We start from the raw sequence: 15,000 nt of genomic DNA, 5'->3' as shown, positions 1-15,000 counted from the left end.
AATATGCATTTTATTTCTATTCTAAAGCCGTATTTAGTCTTGACTTAAACAGAAAAAGCAAAAACATTAACGTGTGTTAAAATGTGTGTGTGTGAAAATACTGCGCATGCCATCCCATGACACTGCCCCTTTAAGCTTAAGCACTCTCGTAAAATTTTAGCTTTCATTTTGCGGTTTGGTTAACTACACTTTTCACGAGATCGTTTTGCCCTTGAACAATTTTCATTCATCGACTACGGTGCTGCGGACCGCGGTGGCAGTTCATTTTACTGCTTGCCCTTTAAAGAGTTTCATTCATGGGACTGCGGACTTTTACAGTACGATTTATAATAATGATAATAATAATAATAATAATAATAATAATAATAATAATAATAATAATAATAATAATAAAAATATTTACAAACATTAAAATATCTCCAAAAGGTAAGAACTATAAATTTACAAGCAATTAAGTATTTCTCTGTTTTAAAACTTCAAAAAAAGAATAATAATAATAATAATAATAATAATAATAATATAATAATAATAATAATAATAATAAAAATAATAATAATAATAATAATACCAACGTTATCGTATAACTCTTGTTCTTAAGCCATCCTAGTTTGATTAAGAAAATAACACAAACAGCGGTGATAAACATTGTATTCCAACGCATTTTTTATATAGAACTTGACGTTTCGTATGCTAGTCAACAGGTTCTATATAAATAATGCGTTGGAATACAATGTTTATTCCCGCTGTTTGTGTTATTTTCTTAATCAATACCAACTTTATTCATTCAGTACAATGAAAGGGAGAGATACCAGAGGGGGTTATCCCTATACGATAGTATCCGCCCTGATGTTATTGATCTATAGTCGATTTTTATGACTCCCTGCATTTCTAACGCCAAGACGAAAATTTGAAGGCAACCAGATACCACGAATTCCAAAACTCTACCTTCGGTGGCCGTTTATTGCTAGAAAAGGGCCCTTTTTAAACTTGTAGATTGCTAGTAGGCAGGTACAAAACACAGGTCACATGTCACGAGAATCCTAAACATTCGCTAAAGCTAACCTTAGGCCTAATGTTAGCATTGGTAAATGGTTAGGGTGTTTCTGTATTGGTAAAACAATGGGCCGCGACTTGCGACCTGTGACCTGTGTTTTGTTCTTACCCATTGTTAGTTGCTAAGGCATTTGCCGATTAATGGCGAGATTTCATATTGATAAGGAACTATCTCGTACTTGAGCCATCGAAGAAAGTTAGTTGTGGGGATTGGTTAGCTGTGTAAGTGTTGACAGGGGCCTGTTGTAGGTACAAGTTTACAATATGCACTCAAAATGCTTTGTTTTTTTTTCCTCCTGTGGTAGGATCTTGGTCTGGGTAAGCGTTTATTGGCTTGTGTTCTTTCCGCTTTGAAAGCAGAGGATTGCACAGGTGTACACTGTGAAATTGCCACCACAAACAGTGACGCACTGGACTTCTATACAAAATTAGGATTTTACAAGATTCCGCTTAAAGACCAGGCACCCCCGGACACTGTCATATTGGGCAGGACGTTCTAGAAGGAATTTTTGTTTCTCAGTAGGGAGGAACTTTAATCTTTTTCTGCCGGTCGGATATATTTACTTCAGTACGAGTTCAAGTCTCTGTACTCATGAATGTTTGAAGTGTTCGTGTTCGTGCAGTGAGTTTGTGCGTGTTCGCTTTGTGTAATCTTTACGGCGACTATGACTGTCGTGCATTTCCAATGGTGAGCAAAAAAGAACTTCATAATTGTATTTTCGCAGTCTACAATGAGGGGCAAAACCATTGAGCAAACCTGAAAACAAGTGCCTTTCTTGACGCCTGGCTCAAACGTCGAATTTTAAATTTTAAATCTTGCCACAGCAAACACAAATATAGGACAAGAAATTACAGAGTTATCCAGTTTGCTTCATTCTTAACGGTTTGCCCTTCATTGTAAAGCGATCACGTGGTAGCTTCTGTATTTCAATGTACAGTTTCGGCTGTTCGCGGCCTCTAAAAATAAAGAAAAAAGGGTATTAGCAAAAATGGCAACGTTTGCACTACATAGCGTAGATCGAAACGTTAGGACAACAAAGAAAGTAGGGAAATATGAACGAAATTCAGCGTTGACATCGTTTCCGTCAACCAACTTGAAATTTGACCCATGCTATCCTTTGTTGCGGCCGACTTGGGATGTAAATAGGGAACTTACGACACGAGGACGGCGACGGCAACGAGGACTTCATTTTAAAATACGAGTTCGCGTTATTCATATCCCTACGAAACTAATTCATGTCGTTTCGCGTTAAAAATGTGTAGTAACTGTCGAGGAATTAAACTAGTGTGAGTGAGTTGGAAGCGTAGAGAGAAAACTGAAAATTCATCGTCATGTGCTAACGTCCTCCAAAGAACCTTGAATTTGGTCATTTCACGTCGTCATTTTGGAGATGACGGCAAAGAAATGTACCAAAATGTAAAACGCACGTGCAGAGCCATTGTTTTTGCTCACGAAACCTATTGTTTTGTAGCGTCGTCGTTGCCGTCGGCGTCGTCGTTTCGTAAGCTCCCTAATAAGTTGAGACAACGACTGCTAGAATATATTTCGAAAATGAGAGCTTGGTCCAAAACTTTCGCCTTAATTAGCAAATTCAGTTTAAGGTCTGTTTTTGGGAATTTTTAATTTACTTTAAAAGTTGCAAGGCATGCGCGCATCACATTGCCATGGAGGTTACTAGAAACATGAGACAAACCTTACTTAATGGCTAATTTTGGATGCCACTGTATTTGAGAAGTGAAGCCGGACACTCCTAGTGGAACGCCAGGGGCGTCATTGTTTTTAGGGACCAAACATCACTTGTAACCTCTTCCTTTTTATCTACAGATTTTTGAAGCAAGGCAGGAACCCATGACCCGGAGCCCACAACTCCATTGTGTTCGTGTCACGGCATTTTCACAGACCGATTTATTTTTAGATTGAATTTTCCGCGAATGAGACTCCCACAGGAGCCTGATGACCAATCACCGAATCGGTCAGTAAAAATGCCGTGACATAGGCCTAGAATAGGAGTTGTAGGCTTCGGGTCATGGGTTCCTGAGCAAGGATAACATATTTTTTCCTCTTGCATGATTCAGCTGGTTTGAATTCATCCGTTGTGAAACCATATCTTTCACAGTGCTTTTTCAGTCAATTCTCTATTTTCGAATTCCCCATAATGCACTTTGTTTGCCCCCCAAATTTTGCATAAACTATTGTTTTCAAATGCTCTTAGGGACACTGCATATTCCCAAGAGCATTTGAAAACGATGGTTTATGCAAAATTTGGGGGGCAAACAAAGTGTGTTATGGGGAATTCGAAAATAGAGAATAGACCTTTTTCATTATATTCTTTTGTTTTAATACTGATGATCCTTTCTAGCCTCGCTGCAATGCACAAAATTCAAAAGAATATGTTAACCAAAATTAGGCCAGTAGGTTCAATTAACATAAATACAATAGAATATCAAATCGGTCGCCATTTATGAAAGTGGTCTATTTTTGTGGCGCTACACAGAAACTTCTCTTTAGTTCACTCAAATGAGTGCCTCCGCTTTATCTCCTTCCAACGAAGAAGGTGTTCCCTGGTATGCGATAACCTCTGTAAGTGTTAATTTGATGTTTCCCGTGTGTTTGGCGACAGAAACGGTGGGTCTCGCGTGCCATCTACCAAGACCGCCTTCTCCTTTGGCGTAAAATTGCATGAAGTTAAACATCTTAAAATGTGACTTCAATAAAACAAGGAAAGATTCAAATTAGTGTGAGACTTCACTTCTTTTGCTTCATGCTACCGTCGAGGCAAGTTACCACAGAGCATTCCCATTTTCTTTCCACTGACCCATGCAGCTGTAGCTTTAAAGACCCGTAAAACAGAGCACTGACTGTGACAGAGGGAGGGGGTGGGGGAGTGGGCGGGGTAAAGTGCGCACCGTCGGCGCCGTTGATACCAGCTTCGTAGCTGAAGGAACTACCGACGTTAAATAAAGTGACTTTTTCTTTTAACTTTGAAACCTAACAGTATCTTAGTTTCACTCAACACAATCACTAAAATGCTAACTGATGTATGATCGGTTCTTCGACCTAATTGCAGGTCTGCGGTTAACACTGGTATCTGGTACCCAAGGTATCCCTTTTGCGTAGGTATGTCCCATAACGGGTGCAAAAGGTCAAGAACAGAGACGAATGGTTTTGGTGGCATCTAGTGATAGGATTCAGGAACACCTTGGAAAGAACGTTGCAGTTCTGTATTCTCAGTGCTTTGTAATTTTAATGGAAAACTATCAGCCTCAATGTAGATTTATGACAAACTGTAAAAGTTTTATACGCCCCCCCCCCCCCCCCCAAAAAAAAAAGAAAAAAGTTTGCATTGGCATTGTTTTCGATTGTGTTCGCAGAAATTGCAAACAATGTTTAAGACAATTTTTTTTTTTTTTTTTTTTTGGGGGGGGGGGGGGGGTAAACAAGATATATTATGGGATTTGAGAAAATTGGTGAATGGAGAACTTTAGATGAACCGAGTAGCACAGGACCCCCCACCAATTTCACCATTGTGTCCACATCGCCTATGAAGCAGTGTTTCGCCCTTTATAAACTGTTATAAGTCACACAGTTTTTCTTGGTGATTTTACTACAAGGAGTCGTTTGAGTTTTAGAGATTCTTCTGTTCTTACGGTTTATGTTGAAGAGAGTCCGCATGTGGTGTGTTGAACTAACGAATAGAGATCAAATTTCACTTTTAGTCTGATTTTTGTGTTTGAAGAAAGTTCAGGTTGATCACTTGTTGACGTTCGTACCCTCTCATGTACTTGACGGTTCTGGCGTTAAAAGGAGGGGCAAAACGGGAAAAGTTATTGCCTTTGAGAATGATAATTTGCCCTCGCATTTGTCTTTTCTAAATAATATTCCTATGTGGTATATACCAGCAATAAAATAGTCACAAGGTCATTCATTGGTTCGTTAGTTATTTAGCGTGTGCGGTGAAAACGAAAGCAATTACTCTTCTCTTTGTTGGTGAGTATTTACCTCCACTTCACCAACTTACTGAAAACAGTTTACAAAGAGAAAACTCTGGATAAGTTTGCGTGACGCGCAATTGGTGAGGCAATGGGCATTTGAATAGACGCAGAGCCTGAGGAGGATGGTGTTTGGCAAAACTGGTTGTCCCGAAAAACGGTTAAAATCACCACGTTTAATAGCAACCATATACCCCCATATTCAGAGCATCAGTATCGTGGCATGCATTGGGGGAAACCGAATAAATATGTCATATATCTGCTTTTAGGCAATGCAGTGAGAGGATTTCCCGCATCTTAAAACGGTTAAATTCATGAGATCTTTTGACACGGATATTGACTTGTTTTATTGTGCGAAATGTAAGTATAGTACCAAATTATTATCAAAACAAGGTGTTCCAACTACCTCGAGTTCTTATTCATCATACATACTGTTTCTGCGCTAAAGGTTTATTTTTATAAGCTTATTAGCTTGGAGAGTTCTTACAAATGTCTTATTTTTCCGACTAAAAGAAAATGAGCTATCGTCAAAGTTTACTGCTTTTGCAAGTGTCTATCGTGATTTCAATCAACTTCTTCCACTGTTGGTCCATTTTCGACATTTTCAGAACTTTGCTGTCCATGTAACTTGGCCATAATAGGAGAACACACTTGCTGCAGATCTCTCTGTTTTTCTTCGTATTCTTCTTTCGCTGCTATTGTATTCCTTTCTAACCAAGCAATTACCTCTTGTGTCTTGGTTTTAACTGTTTCCAAATCAGCAGTATTGAGCTTGTTTTGTACATGTGGATCATCTGCTGCTTGTTTCACGCTGTAAACATAGCTTTCCAAACTGTTCTTGGCAGAAATCCTATCGCGCTGCATTTGATCTTCTTCCTTGTATTTCTCAGCTTCATTCACCATCCGATCTATTTCAGCTTTCGGCAATCTTCCCGTATCATTGGTGATGGTGATTGCATTGGTTCTTCCAGTGCTCTTATCTTTGGCGGACACGTTGAGGATTCCATTGGCGTCAATATCAAAGGAGACTTCAATTTTGGGTACGCCACGCGGTGCCGGCGGGATTCCTGTCAGCTCGAACCGTCCCATGAGGCTGTTATCTTTGGTCATAGCTCGCTCTCCTTCGTAAACTTGAATAGTCACGGCTGGTTGATTATCTGAGTAGGTGGTGAACTCCTTTGAAGTCTTGGTTGGAATGCGAGTGTTGCGTTCAATCAATGCTGTCATCACTCCACCCGCGGTCTCAATACCAAGGCTCAATGGAGCAACATCAAGCAATAAAACATCTTTGATCTCAGCACTTTGGTCCCCGGATAAAATGGCAGCCTGGACTGCAGCTCCATATGCTACTGCCTCGTCGGGATTAATGGTTTTGTTCAACTTTTTCCCACTGAAGAACTCCTCCAGAAGCTGCTGCACCCTTGGGATTCTTGTGGAACCTCCAACTAGTACCACCTCGTGTATCTGGGATTTTTCAAGCTTAGCATCTCGAAGCGCCTTTTCCACTGGCCTCAGGCAGGAACTGAAAAGATCGTGACAAATTTCTTCAAATTTAGCGCGCGTGATTTTGGTGTAAAAATCAATTCCGTCGGCCAGTGAATCCACCTCAATGCTGGCTTGTGTGCTTGACGATAGGGATCGCTTGGCTCGTTCGCAAGCTGTCCTTAGGCGGCGTAAGGCTCTAGAGTTTCCTTTAAGATCTTTTCTGAACTTGCGCTTGAACTCGGCCACAAAGTGATCCACCAAACGGTTGTCGAAATCTTCTCCACCGAGATGTGTGTCGCCTGCTGTTGAGCGAACTTCGAAGAGCGATCCTTCATCGATTGTCAGTACGGAAACATCAAATGTTCCTCCGCCCAGGTCGAATATCAGAACGTTCTTTTCGCCTTGAGGGTTTTTGTCCAAACCATAAGCAAGAGCAGCAGCTGTAGGTTCATTGATAATTCGTTTAACATTCAGTCCTGCTATCATTCCAGCATCTTTAGTGGCCTGTCTCTGTGAATCATTGAAATAAGCGGGTACCGTAATGACCGCATCCTTCACTGTCTCTCCTAAGTAGGCTTCGGCAGTCTCTTTCATCTTTGTGAGCACCATGGCGCTGATTTCCTCTGGGGTAAACGTCTTCCAAGATCCCTTGCTCTTTAGGCGGATTTTGGGTTTGCCAGATTCATTTATGACTTGGAAAGGCCAGTTCTTGCGATCAGACTGCACTGTAGGATCGTCAAACTTCCTGCCGATGAGTCTCTTTGCATCAAAGATTGTGGCACTTGGATTGAGGGAAGCTTGGTTCTTGGCTGCGTCTCCGATTAAGCGCTCCGTATCAGTGAAGGCAACATAACTAGGCGTTGTTCGATTGCCTTGATCATTAGCAATAATCTCAACTTTACCATGTTGAAATACACCAACACAAGAATAAGTTGTTCCGAGGTCGATTCCAATGGCGGGAGCTAACTTGACTGGCATCTTTAAATGTTGTGATGAATCCCTTCTTCTTCTTCTCCTCAGTAATCTTCTTGTTGTAGTTTGAGATGAGTTTCAGCAAAATGATTTTTCAGCTTCCAGAAAACGGCCCGTATTTATACCTGTAAACAGGGGTTCTATTACATCATATTTCCCGAAATAATATATGCCTATATCATGATGTTTGTCCAAAAAAAGTGATGACTTTGCTTTTATTTCGGGGAAGTAAACTCCTGAATGTTCTAGAATTTGTTTTTCTAGAATGCTTTCTTACATCAGAACTGGTTTTGGGTAGCAGTGGAACTGCGAAGATAAATCTACACCCTTCTCGTTTTTTCGCGAATTTTCTCTCTGTACCAATCCACCCAGGTACTCTCTGAGCCTTCCAAAAACCCCTACTTGTCAGCGGCTGTTCATTATTTCAAAATGGCGGCGGAAAGGTTGTTAGCCCTTGGTATATTGGTTCATATTATCTATTTAGCGTCTATTTTCGACATTTACTTTACGTCTCCTCTTGTCCATGGCATGACGCCTTATAAATCAAAGCTGAAACCACCGGCAAAAAGGCTGGTCCTATTCGTAGCCGACGGTTTAAGGGCTGACAAGTTGTTTGAACTTGATGAACACGGTGAGACCCGTGCACCTTATCTGAGAGATTTGGTGGAGAAAAAAGCAAGCTGGGGTGTATCACACACTAGAGTTCCAACAGAGTCTCGTCCTGGACATGTCGCTCTTATTGCTGGGTTTTATGAAGATGTAAGTGCAGTGGCCAAAGGTGGGTATTTAGAATGAAGACTCCCGTATGAAAAGGCTCAAGAAATGGAGAATTTGGACATAAATCGTTAAGATCCGCTCTAATTACTGCAAAAATAGATGCTAACAATGTTTGTGACTATAGATTTGGATTGATTGCGATTGCGCGCAATAGACCTCTTTAGCTGTTACGTTTTGTTTTCCCATTTCAGACCACGTGATGTTCTCAAGGGAATTTTCCTTTTGTTCTTTCATAAGTTATGCGTACATATTTACGTGCATAGGACGGCATTTGAAAGAACGTTTTCCCTAGAGTAACATCACGTGGTCTGAAATGGGAAAACAAAATGTGCAAGCTAAAGAGGTCTATTTGTCACTCTCTCCGTCATCCTTCTGAGATACATGTAATAATGCCAAGAATTATCTTTAATAGGTGGATGAATTCGAAGTGTTAGACAATGTATTATTAACTATTTAGTCCATGGATCCTAACTTTGTGTTCGGAGCAAGTAGCGAAAGTACGTTAATTATAAATTAACTTACAAAGTTCTGTAAATCAAGTATGAGCAGTCAACTGTTGTGTTTGTCAGTATACTACACGTTGTATACAAACAATATACCGGTGATCAATGAAATTTGTTTACTTTGAAACCAACGTACGACCAATGGGTAAGACCTTAACCCAACCAACATGTTGGCTCACACAACTAACGTGTTGGCACAAGCACTAAGCTATAAATACAACTGACTCATCACCAGACAGGTAAGCACTTTTCAACAAGTAAAACATTTTGGCCAACACCTGACAAGTTGATGAACTCATTAGCTGGTCAGAATCAGATTTTTTACCATTCTGGATTTTACATTACACTGTATTTGTACCCATAATATCAAAAGCAGAAAACGTTTTTTGTAATCAAAATTGCCACAAGGGTCAATGTCTGCTGATGTGACCCTTCAACTGATATATTGACCGCTCACATCAAACTGTGTGTACATTTATTGAAAGGCACATTTTTAGGTGAAAGTCTAACTACATTATCTGGAACATTTTCATTATACATATGTACGATTGTCTGAGGGATTGAAACATGCCAAACAAAGTAATCATTTCTTGATTATTTTCCTAGGATGGAAAGAAAACCCAGTGGAGTTTGATTCTACTTTTAATGAAAGTCGCACTACATGGGCCTGGGGAAGCCCTGACATTTTACCAATGTTTTCAAAGGGAGCCAGTGGGGATCACGTCTTCACATCAATGTACAAGACTGTTGCTGAGGATTTTGGTGATGAAGATGCCTCTAAGCTTGATACTTGGGTGTTTGAAAAGGTTCAACAGTTTTTTGGATCTGCAAGAAATAATGACACTTTAAGACAGATGCTTCTGCAAGATCAAATTGTATTTTTCCTGCACCTTTTGGGTAAGGTCTTGTAATTACATGTAGTGTAACAAGAATAGACTCATTGTTCTCATAGAACTATTGAGTGCCTTCATGACCACCTTTAATAGAAGTACATGTGTACTTATGTACCCTGGGTACTAGAGGTTTTTTCCTCGTGCGCAGCAGACGGAAATTCTTTGCTTTGCTTCGGCGGCCGAAGGCCAACGGCAAGAGCGGCAAAGCCGTGAGAAAAAACCTCTGGTACAGAGTGGTTTCATTCACCATTCTCACTGAACTTTGATCAATTTTATTGGAGTACATTTAAACCAATCGCGGCAAGCAATCTCCCACTGTGACCACATGGATTGGCACGTTAAGACATGTGTTAAATGGGGTTGACAGGCCTACATGACTCCCTTAAATGCGGTCTGGTTTCCATTGCCTTTGTCATAATTATGCTCTCTTGAGTACCGGAACATATTTGAATGGACGCCTCTTTTAGGCAGTTCTTGTAGGATCCATTTAGCAATAGTTTTGTCCCATACTGCTGTGTGATATTTTTTCTTCCAAGAAAATAGTTTGTCTCGATAATAATGCTTTTACTTTCTTGGTGTTGATTTTCTCAGCAGTAATGTGAATGTGACCTTATGGCCTCACGCTTTTGCACCAATATAATTCTAGACTCGACCAATATGTTTATTGGTGGTAGAAGCGAGTGATCTTCGGCTTTTAAAGGTTTGACCCAGGCACAGTCTTGATCATTTTGTTTTTGAATGCCTCTAACCCTTTGCCTTGTATCAGTGAGATAGCTGGCTTTAAAAGGCTTTGTTTACTTTTTTCTGTGTTTCATAGCACATTGTTATGCTCTTTGGAGGCTTTTTTTTTGCTTTTGCCTTAAATTGCTTCACTCGTTCTTCTGACTTCTTCATTGTGTTTTGGTTTATGGCCATGGTCAGTCCCTATCTTCCTTGAATGTCTGGAGTTCAGTTCGTCCTTTGCCAATGCTCTTTTGATATGTAATGTTGATGTCTTTAAGTCGCTTCTTTGTCGAGGCATTTAGATAACCCAACTCTAGATGGAGGTTCTCTGATATATCATTTGGTCAACACAGAGTCCAGGAATTAATTGAAATAACAATGGTTTCCCGAATCCCGTTGGTAAAACTGGCAAAACATCCTTGCAGCGAATAAAATTCACAATTTCATCCCTTTGCTTGGCGCTAAAGTTTTCAACACCGTCGAATGTTTCGAGAACTTTTGTTATGGCTTTGTCCAGAACTTGATCATTTACAAATCTTTCAGCCCACGAAACAAACACCAACATCGAAGGCTGCCATCTCCATCATCACCTCATCAAGTGACAAACATTTTACAGGCTTTCTCTATTCTTAGAAGCCAATCACCGTGTCTGTTAGATTAGAAAACCCTTGGGAGGTTGTTAGGAGCCAATTAGCATTCTAGTCCAGATTCTGGACTAGGTAGATTTAAACTGGCTTGTCATTGGCTTGGCGTTCTCAAAGAAATCATGCTCTGCTCCAGAGGTTTTTCGCGCAGGTCACAATAGAGACGTGACCAACACTGGAAACTGAGCAAGAAAAACCTGTGGCACCCAGGGTAGTACTTATGTTGAAAACCAAAAATATGTTAGTGGTTTTGTTAAACCAGTTGACTCTTGAACCGCCCCCCGCTGACAAGTAAAATTGTCTGGCATTAGACAGAGTAAAATCTATTAAAGGGCCACCGACAACCAGTGTCCTTTGCGCGCCTTTGGTGTTGTTATCATCCGGGCAATCCTCTGAACTCGTGGTTTTCAACATCATCCCGTGAAGAAGAACTTCTACGAATTCGCTGTTTGATTTGTTTTTTAATCCAAACGCCTTCCTCCTTTCATTCCATAATCTTAAGGTTGAAGGTTAGTGAGCCAAATAACATGGCGCTTTTCCTTCCTCGGCAGACGACCTTTCTTCACAGTTTTCATTTCGCTTTTAACACGAACACAACACCCAAATAATGCCAAAAATACAATATTTAAACATTAAGGAAAATATTAACAAAGTTTGAAGCTACTGGGCATCCAAAACACGACGATGAGGCGATGGAATTTGACTTTTCAAGAAATACTAGTTTCTGTATTACAGAAAATGGCGCCGATAGCTTGCACGCCCGCAAAGACTTGTGGTTGTCGGTGGCCCTTTAAGCCTCACTTCTAGCCGTCAGTGGGTTGAGTGGAGGTAGAGGTTGCTAAGCCATTGACTCCTGAACCGTTAGACACAGTAAAATCTATTATGTCTCACTCCAATGGGGTAATAGGTTAACCCTTAGTGGAGGGGACATAGGCTTTGACTGCTTAATTAACCCATTGACAACTCAAATATGCTTGGATACCTCCAGTTCCAAAGTAAAATCGTCTGGCATTAGACAGAGTAAAATATGTTACAGGCTCCCAGGAGTCAATGGGTTAATGGGAAATTGTCTTTGGCTTCTGCCAATGTTTGAGATACAGCGTTAATGGATAGATACATGTACTTCTGTTGCCCTGTGGCAAACACCAAGCTTCTTTCATGTACTTCAGTATTGTAAGGGTAAAAGCTTCTCTTTTCCTTTTAAAAAATAATTTTATCCAGGAATTGACACCAATGGTCATGCCCACAGACCTACCTCAACAGAATATTTGAAAAACATTGGTGTTGTGGACAAAGGGATTCAAGAAATAGAGAAACTCATTGAGAAATTTTATGGTCATGATGGTCTGACAGCTTATGTTGTGACAGCTGATCACGGTATGACCAATTGGGGGTCCCATGGGACAGGACATCCTCACGAGACACTGACGCCACTTGTGGCTTGGGGAGCTGGTATAAAGGGACCCTCATCTCCTCAGTATGGTATGCATGATATACCAGCTGAGATGTATGAATGGAAGCTGGAGCATTTGCATAGAAATGATGTCAATCAAGCTGATATTGCACCATTGATGACTTCTTTGATTGGTAGGTTGTTGATTTGAGGAGACAGCCCATGTTAGAAATAACAAATAATGACAAATTAAGATTTAAAGGCTTATGGCTAGATCAAGTTATTTTAGAATTTTTAGGTCTTTTTTCTTTTCATTTTAAGCAGTTTTGGTGCATTGATGTAAATGTGCTCAGTTCAAGCTAACTTGTGATTCCATATTAAGTACAAAGTTGTATCCTTAGGAAAAAAAAATGAAAAGAAAATGTGAATGTAAAAGCTTGGCCTTTTAGGGAGTTGATTCAGTCTTTCAAGTTTCAACAATTCTGAGGGAATGATTACCTACATGTAGACTACAACATTGTTTCATGTGAAGACAATGTCATGATGCCATATGAAACACTGGTCATTGCTTAACAAGGTGAACTTATTAATGCAGACCTGTAGGCAGGGTTTTTGTGGGAGGGTGTGATCGGACAAGGAGATGGACCAAACGAGCGTCAGAGGTGCAAGCCTCTAGGGGGGTCCAGGGGTCTGCTTCCCTGGGAAATTTTGAAAAAGTGGTGTCTGCTGAGACTGCATTTTGTTCTTTTTGAAGTCAGTATGATAAAAAAAAAAAACAGGCAGCCAAAAGCAAACTTAAAAACGTGGATATTATTCAGACTTTTGAGCTTCAAAATGGATTTTTTTGGGGGCAGAAACTACTTTATGTATGTATTTTACAGTTTTAGAGATGTCACCATAAAAGAACAAAAAAGAAAGTTGAAAATCTGTATTATTCAAGTTGGACTTGGTTTGTTGCAGCAACCCATGACAACAGTGATGATCATCATGGTATTTCAGTAGTGCGCCAAGCTCAATCAAGTCACTTTTTAAAAATCATTGGTCACCAAAAAAGTGGACCTCCGCAGCCTGTGGGGGATGCAGATGCACCCATCACACCCCCCTTTCCCATGGACATGTAATGTGACATGATAGGTTATCACAAAAACTAAAGAGCCGTCTAAAAGCACCATGTATCTTTAAACGATCTCAGTAACCCCCAATATTTGTTGCAGGATAGTGATTAGCAGGCTAATATAAGATTATCTGCAAAGTTTGAAAAAAACTCAGATTCAAAGTCACTTTTACTGCAAAGGTGGCTGTGAATCCACTCTTAAGATTTTTTTAAACTCAGAACATCGTTTTACATGAATCTTAGCATTCTAAGCACTTTCCTTCAATACAAATTGGGGGTCACTGAATATAAGATGGCTAGTAACCTACTACATCAAATTAACAAGTGCATCATGTAAACAATAATAATTGTTTTTTTTTTGTATGGCACCGTGACATTGTCTTTAGATGAAATAATGTTTTAGAGTTAATTGTTCTCAGAAACATTCCCTCAGAATTGTTGACACTGGTGTGAGCGTCCCTAAAGCAAGCTGAAAGCTTGGATTCAACATGGTCTTGCCAACCACTCAGTCAACTTCAAAGGGCAATGCTCTTGTATGAAGTTTCAACACTTACAGGGGCTTGTTTAATCTTATTTCAGTCTTGTCACTGAGTGACACAGTCTAAATATGGAATTTGTTTTTAGGCGTTTCATTTCCATTGAACTCAGTGGGCATTTTACCTGTGGCATATCTGAATAACACAGAGCAGTACGTGGCAGAAAACCTGTTCATGAATGCACAACAAATTCTTGCTCAGTATGAAGTAAAAGAAATGTTCAGAAAAGAGACATCTCTGTTGTTTCGCCCTTTCACTCAGTTGTCAGGTGAGATTTACAGAATCACAATATATTTTAGTTATTCTCAGGTGGTTTTATTCCCAGCTACAAGGAAAGGATTTTTGAAAGCTTTTCCAAAGTACTGTACTACAAGACCACTCCAATGGTCCTGTGTGTTTCATTTTCTGACCATTCATTAAAAAATGCGTTATTCTGACTTTTAAAAAAATTGATTGTTTAGCATTTATTTTTGTATTTTTTTTTGGGGGGGGGGGAGGGGGGTGGGGTGGTGGTGTTCTCTTTTAAAAGCCCTCTTGCTATCCAGATTTCATCTCTAGTGTACCAAACTCCATCTATGAGGGTTATTATTGCTAGATTTAAGATCGTTTTCATTGTGATTTTTTTACCTTTTCAGGTGCCAAAAGAACGGGATTGATTCGTGACATTAAAGAATTTATGCGAAACAACCAGAGTAAAGAAGCCATTAGCCAGAGCAAAGAACTTATAGAGCTTGCATTAGAAGGACTTAATTATTATCAGAATTATGATCGCGTCTTTTTAAATATTGTTGTTACTCTTGGTTTCCTTGGCTGGATATTGTGTATTGTGCTTCAAATTATTGAGGATCACAGTGACGTATTGAAAGAAATGCCTGAAGCAAAACATAAACCAAAAGATCCGCTGGTGAAGGCAGCCA

At 39.9% G+C, this 15,000-nt stretch overlaps 2 protein-coding genes and 1 pseudogene across 2 annotated transcripts in view; 2 read left to right on the top strand and 1 right to left on the bottom strand.

The window, feature by feature from the left end:
• Positions 1–3,786, top strand: part of LOC138040315 (GPI ethanolamine phosphate transferase 1-like) — a 9,159-nt pseudogene extending 5,373 nt beyond the window's left edge.
• Positions 3,787–5,379: 1,593 nt separating this feature from the next.
• On the bottom strand, positions 5,380–7,563 carry LOC138043220 (heat shock protein 70 A1-like). The gene has a single exon (XM_068889380.1). It carries the CDS (start codon positions 7,504–7,506, stop codon positions 5,608–5,610), a length of 1,899 nt encoding a protein of 632 aa, XP_068745481.1. The 5' UTR covers positions 7,507–7,563; the 3' UTR covers positions 5,380–5,607.
• A 362-nt stretch (positions 7,564–7,925) lies between these two features.
• LOC138043219 (GPI ethanolamine phosphate transferase 1-like) overlaps positions 7,926–15,000 on the top strand; it is an 8,517-nt gene continuing 1,442 nt past the window's right edge. The window contains exons 1-5 of the mRNA XM_068889379.1: positions 7,926–8,278; positions 9,387–9,677; positions 12,262–12,627; positions 14,172–14,351; positions 14,719–15,000. The exon at positions 14,719–15,000 is cut by the window's right edge and continues 1,442 nt beyond it. Coding sequence (XP_068745480.1) covers positions 7,930–8,278; positions 9,387–9,677; positions 12,262–12,627; positions 14,172–14,351; positions 14,719–15,000 — 1,468 coding nt within the window. The 5' untranslated portion in view covers positions 7,926–7,929. The remainder of the gene's footprint in view (positions 8,279–9,386; positions 9,678–12,261; positions 12,628–14,171; positions 14,352–14,718) is intronic.

The sequence above is a fragment of the Montipora capricornis genome, chromosome 3, assembly GCF_036669925.1.
Source record: "Montipora capricornis isolate CH-2021 chromosome 3, ASM3666992v2, whole genome shotgun sequence".
Classification (NCBI taxonomy): domain Eukaryota; kingdom Metazoa; phylum Cnidaria; class Anthozoa; order Scleractinia; family Acroporidae; genus Montipora; species Montipora capricornis.
This window is presented reverse-complemented; position numbering and strand designations above follow the sequence as displayed.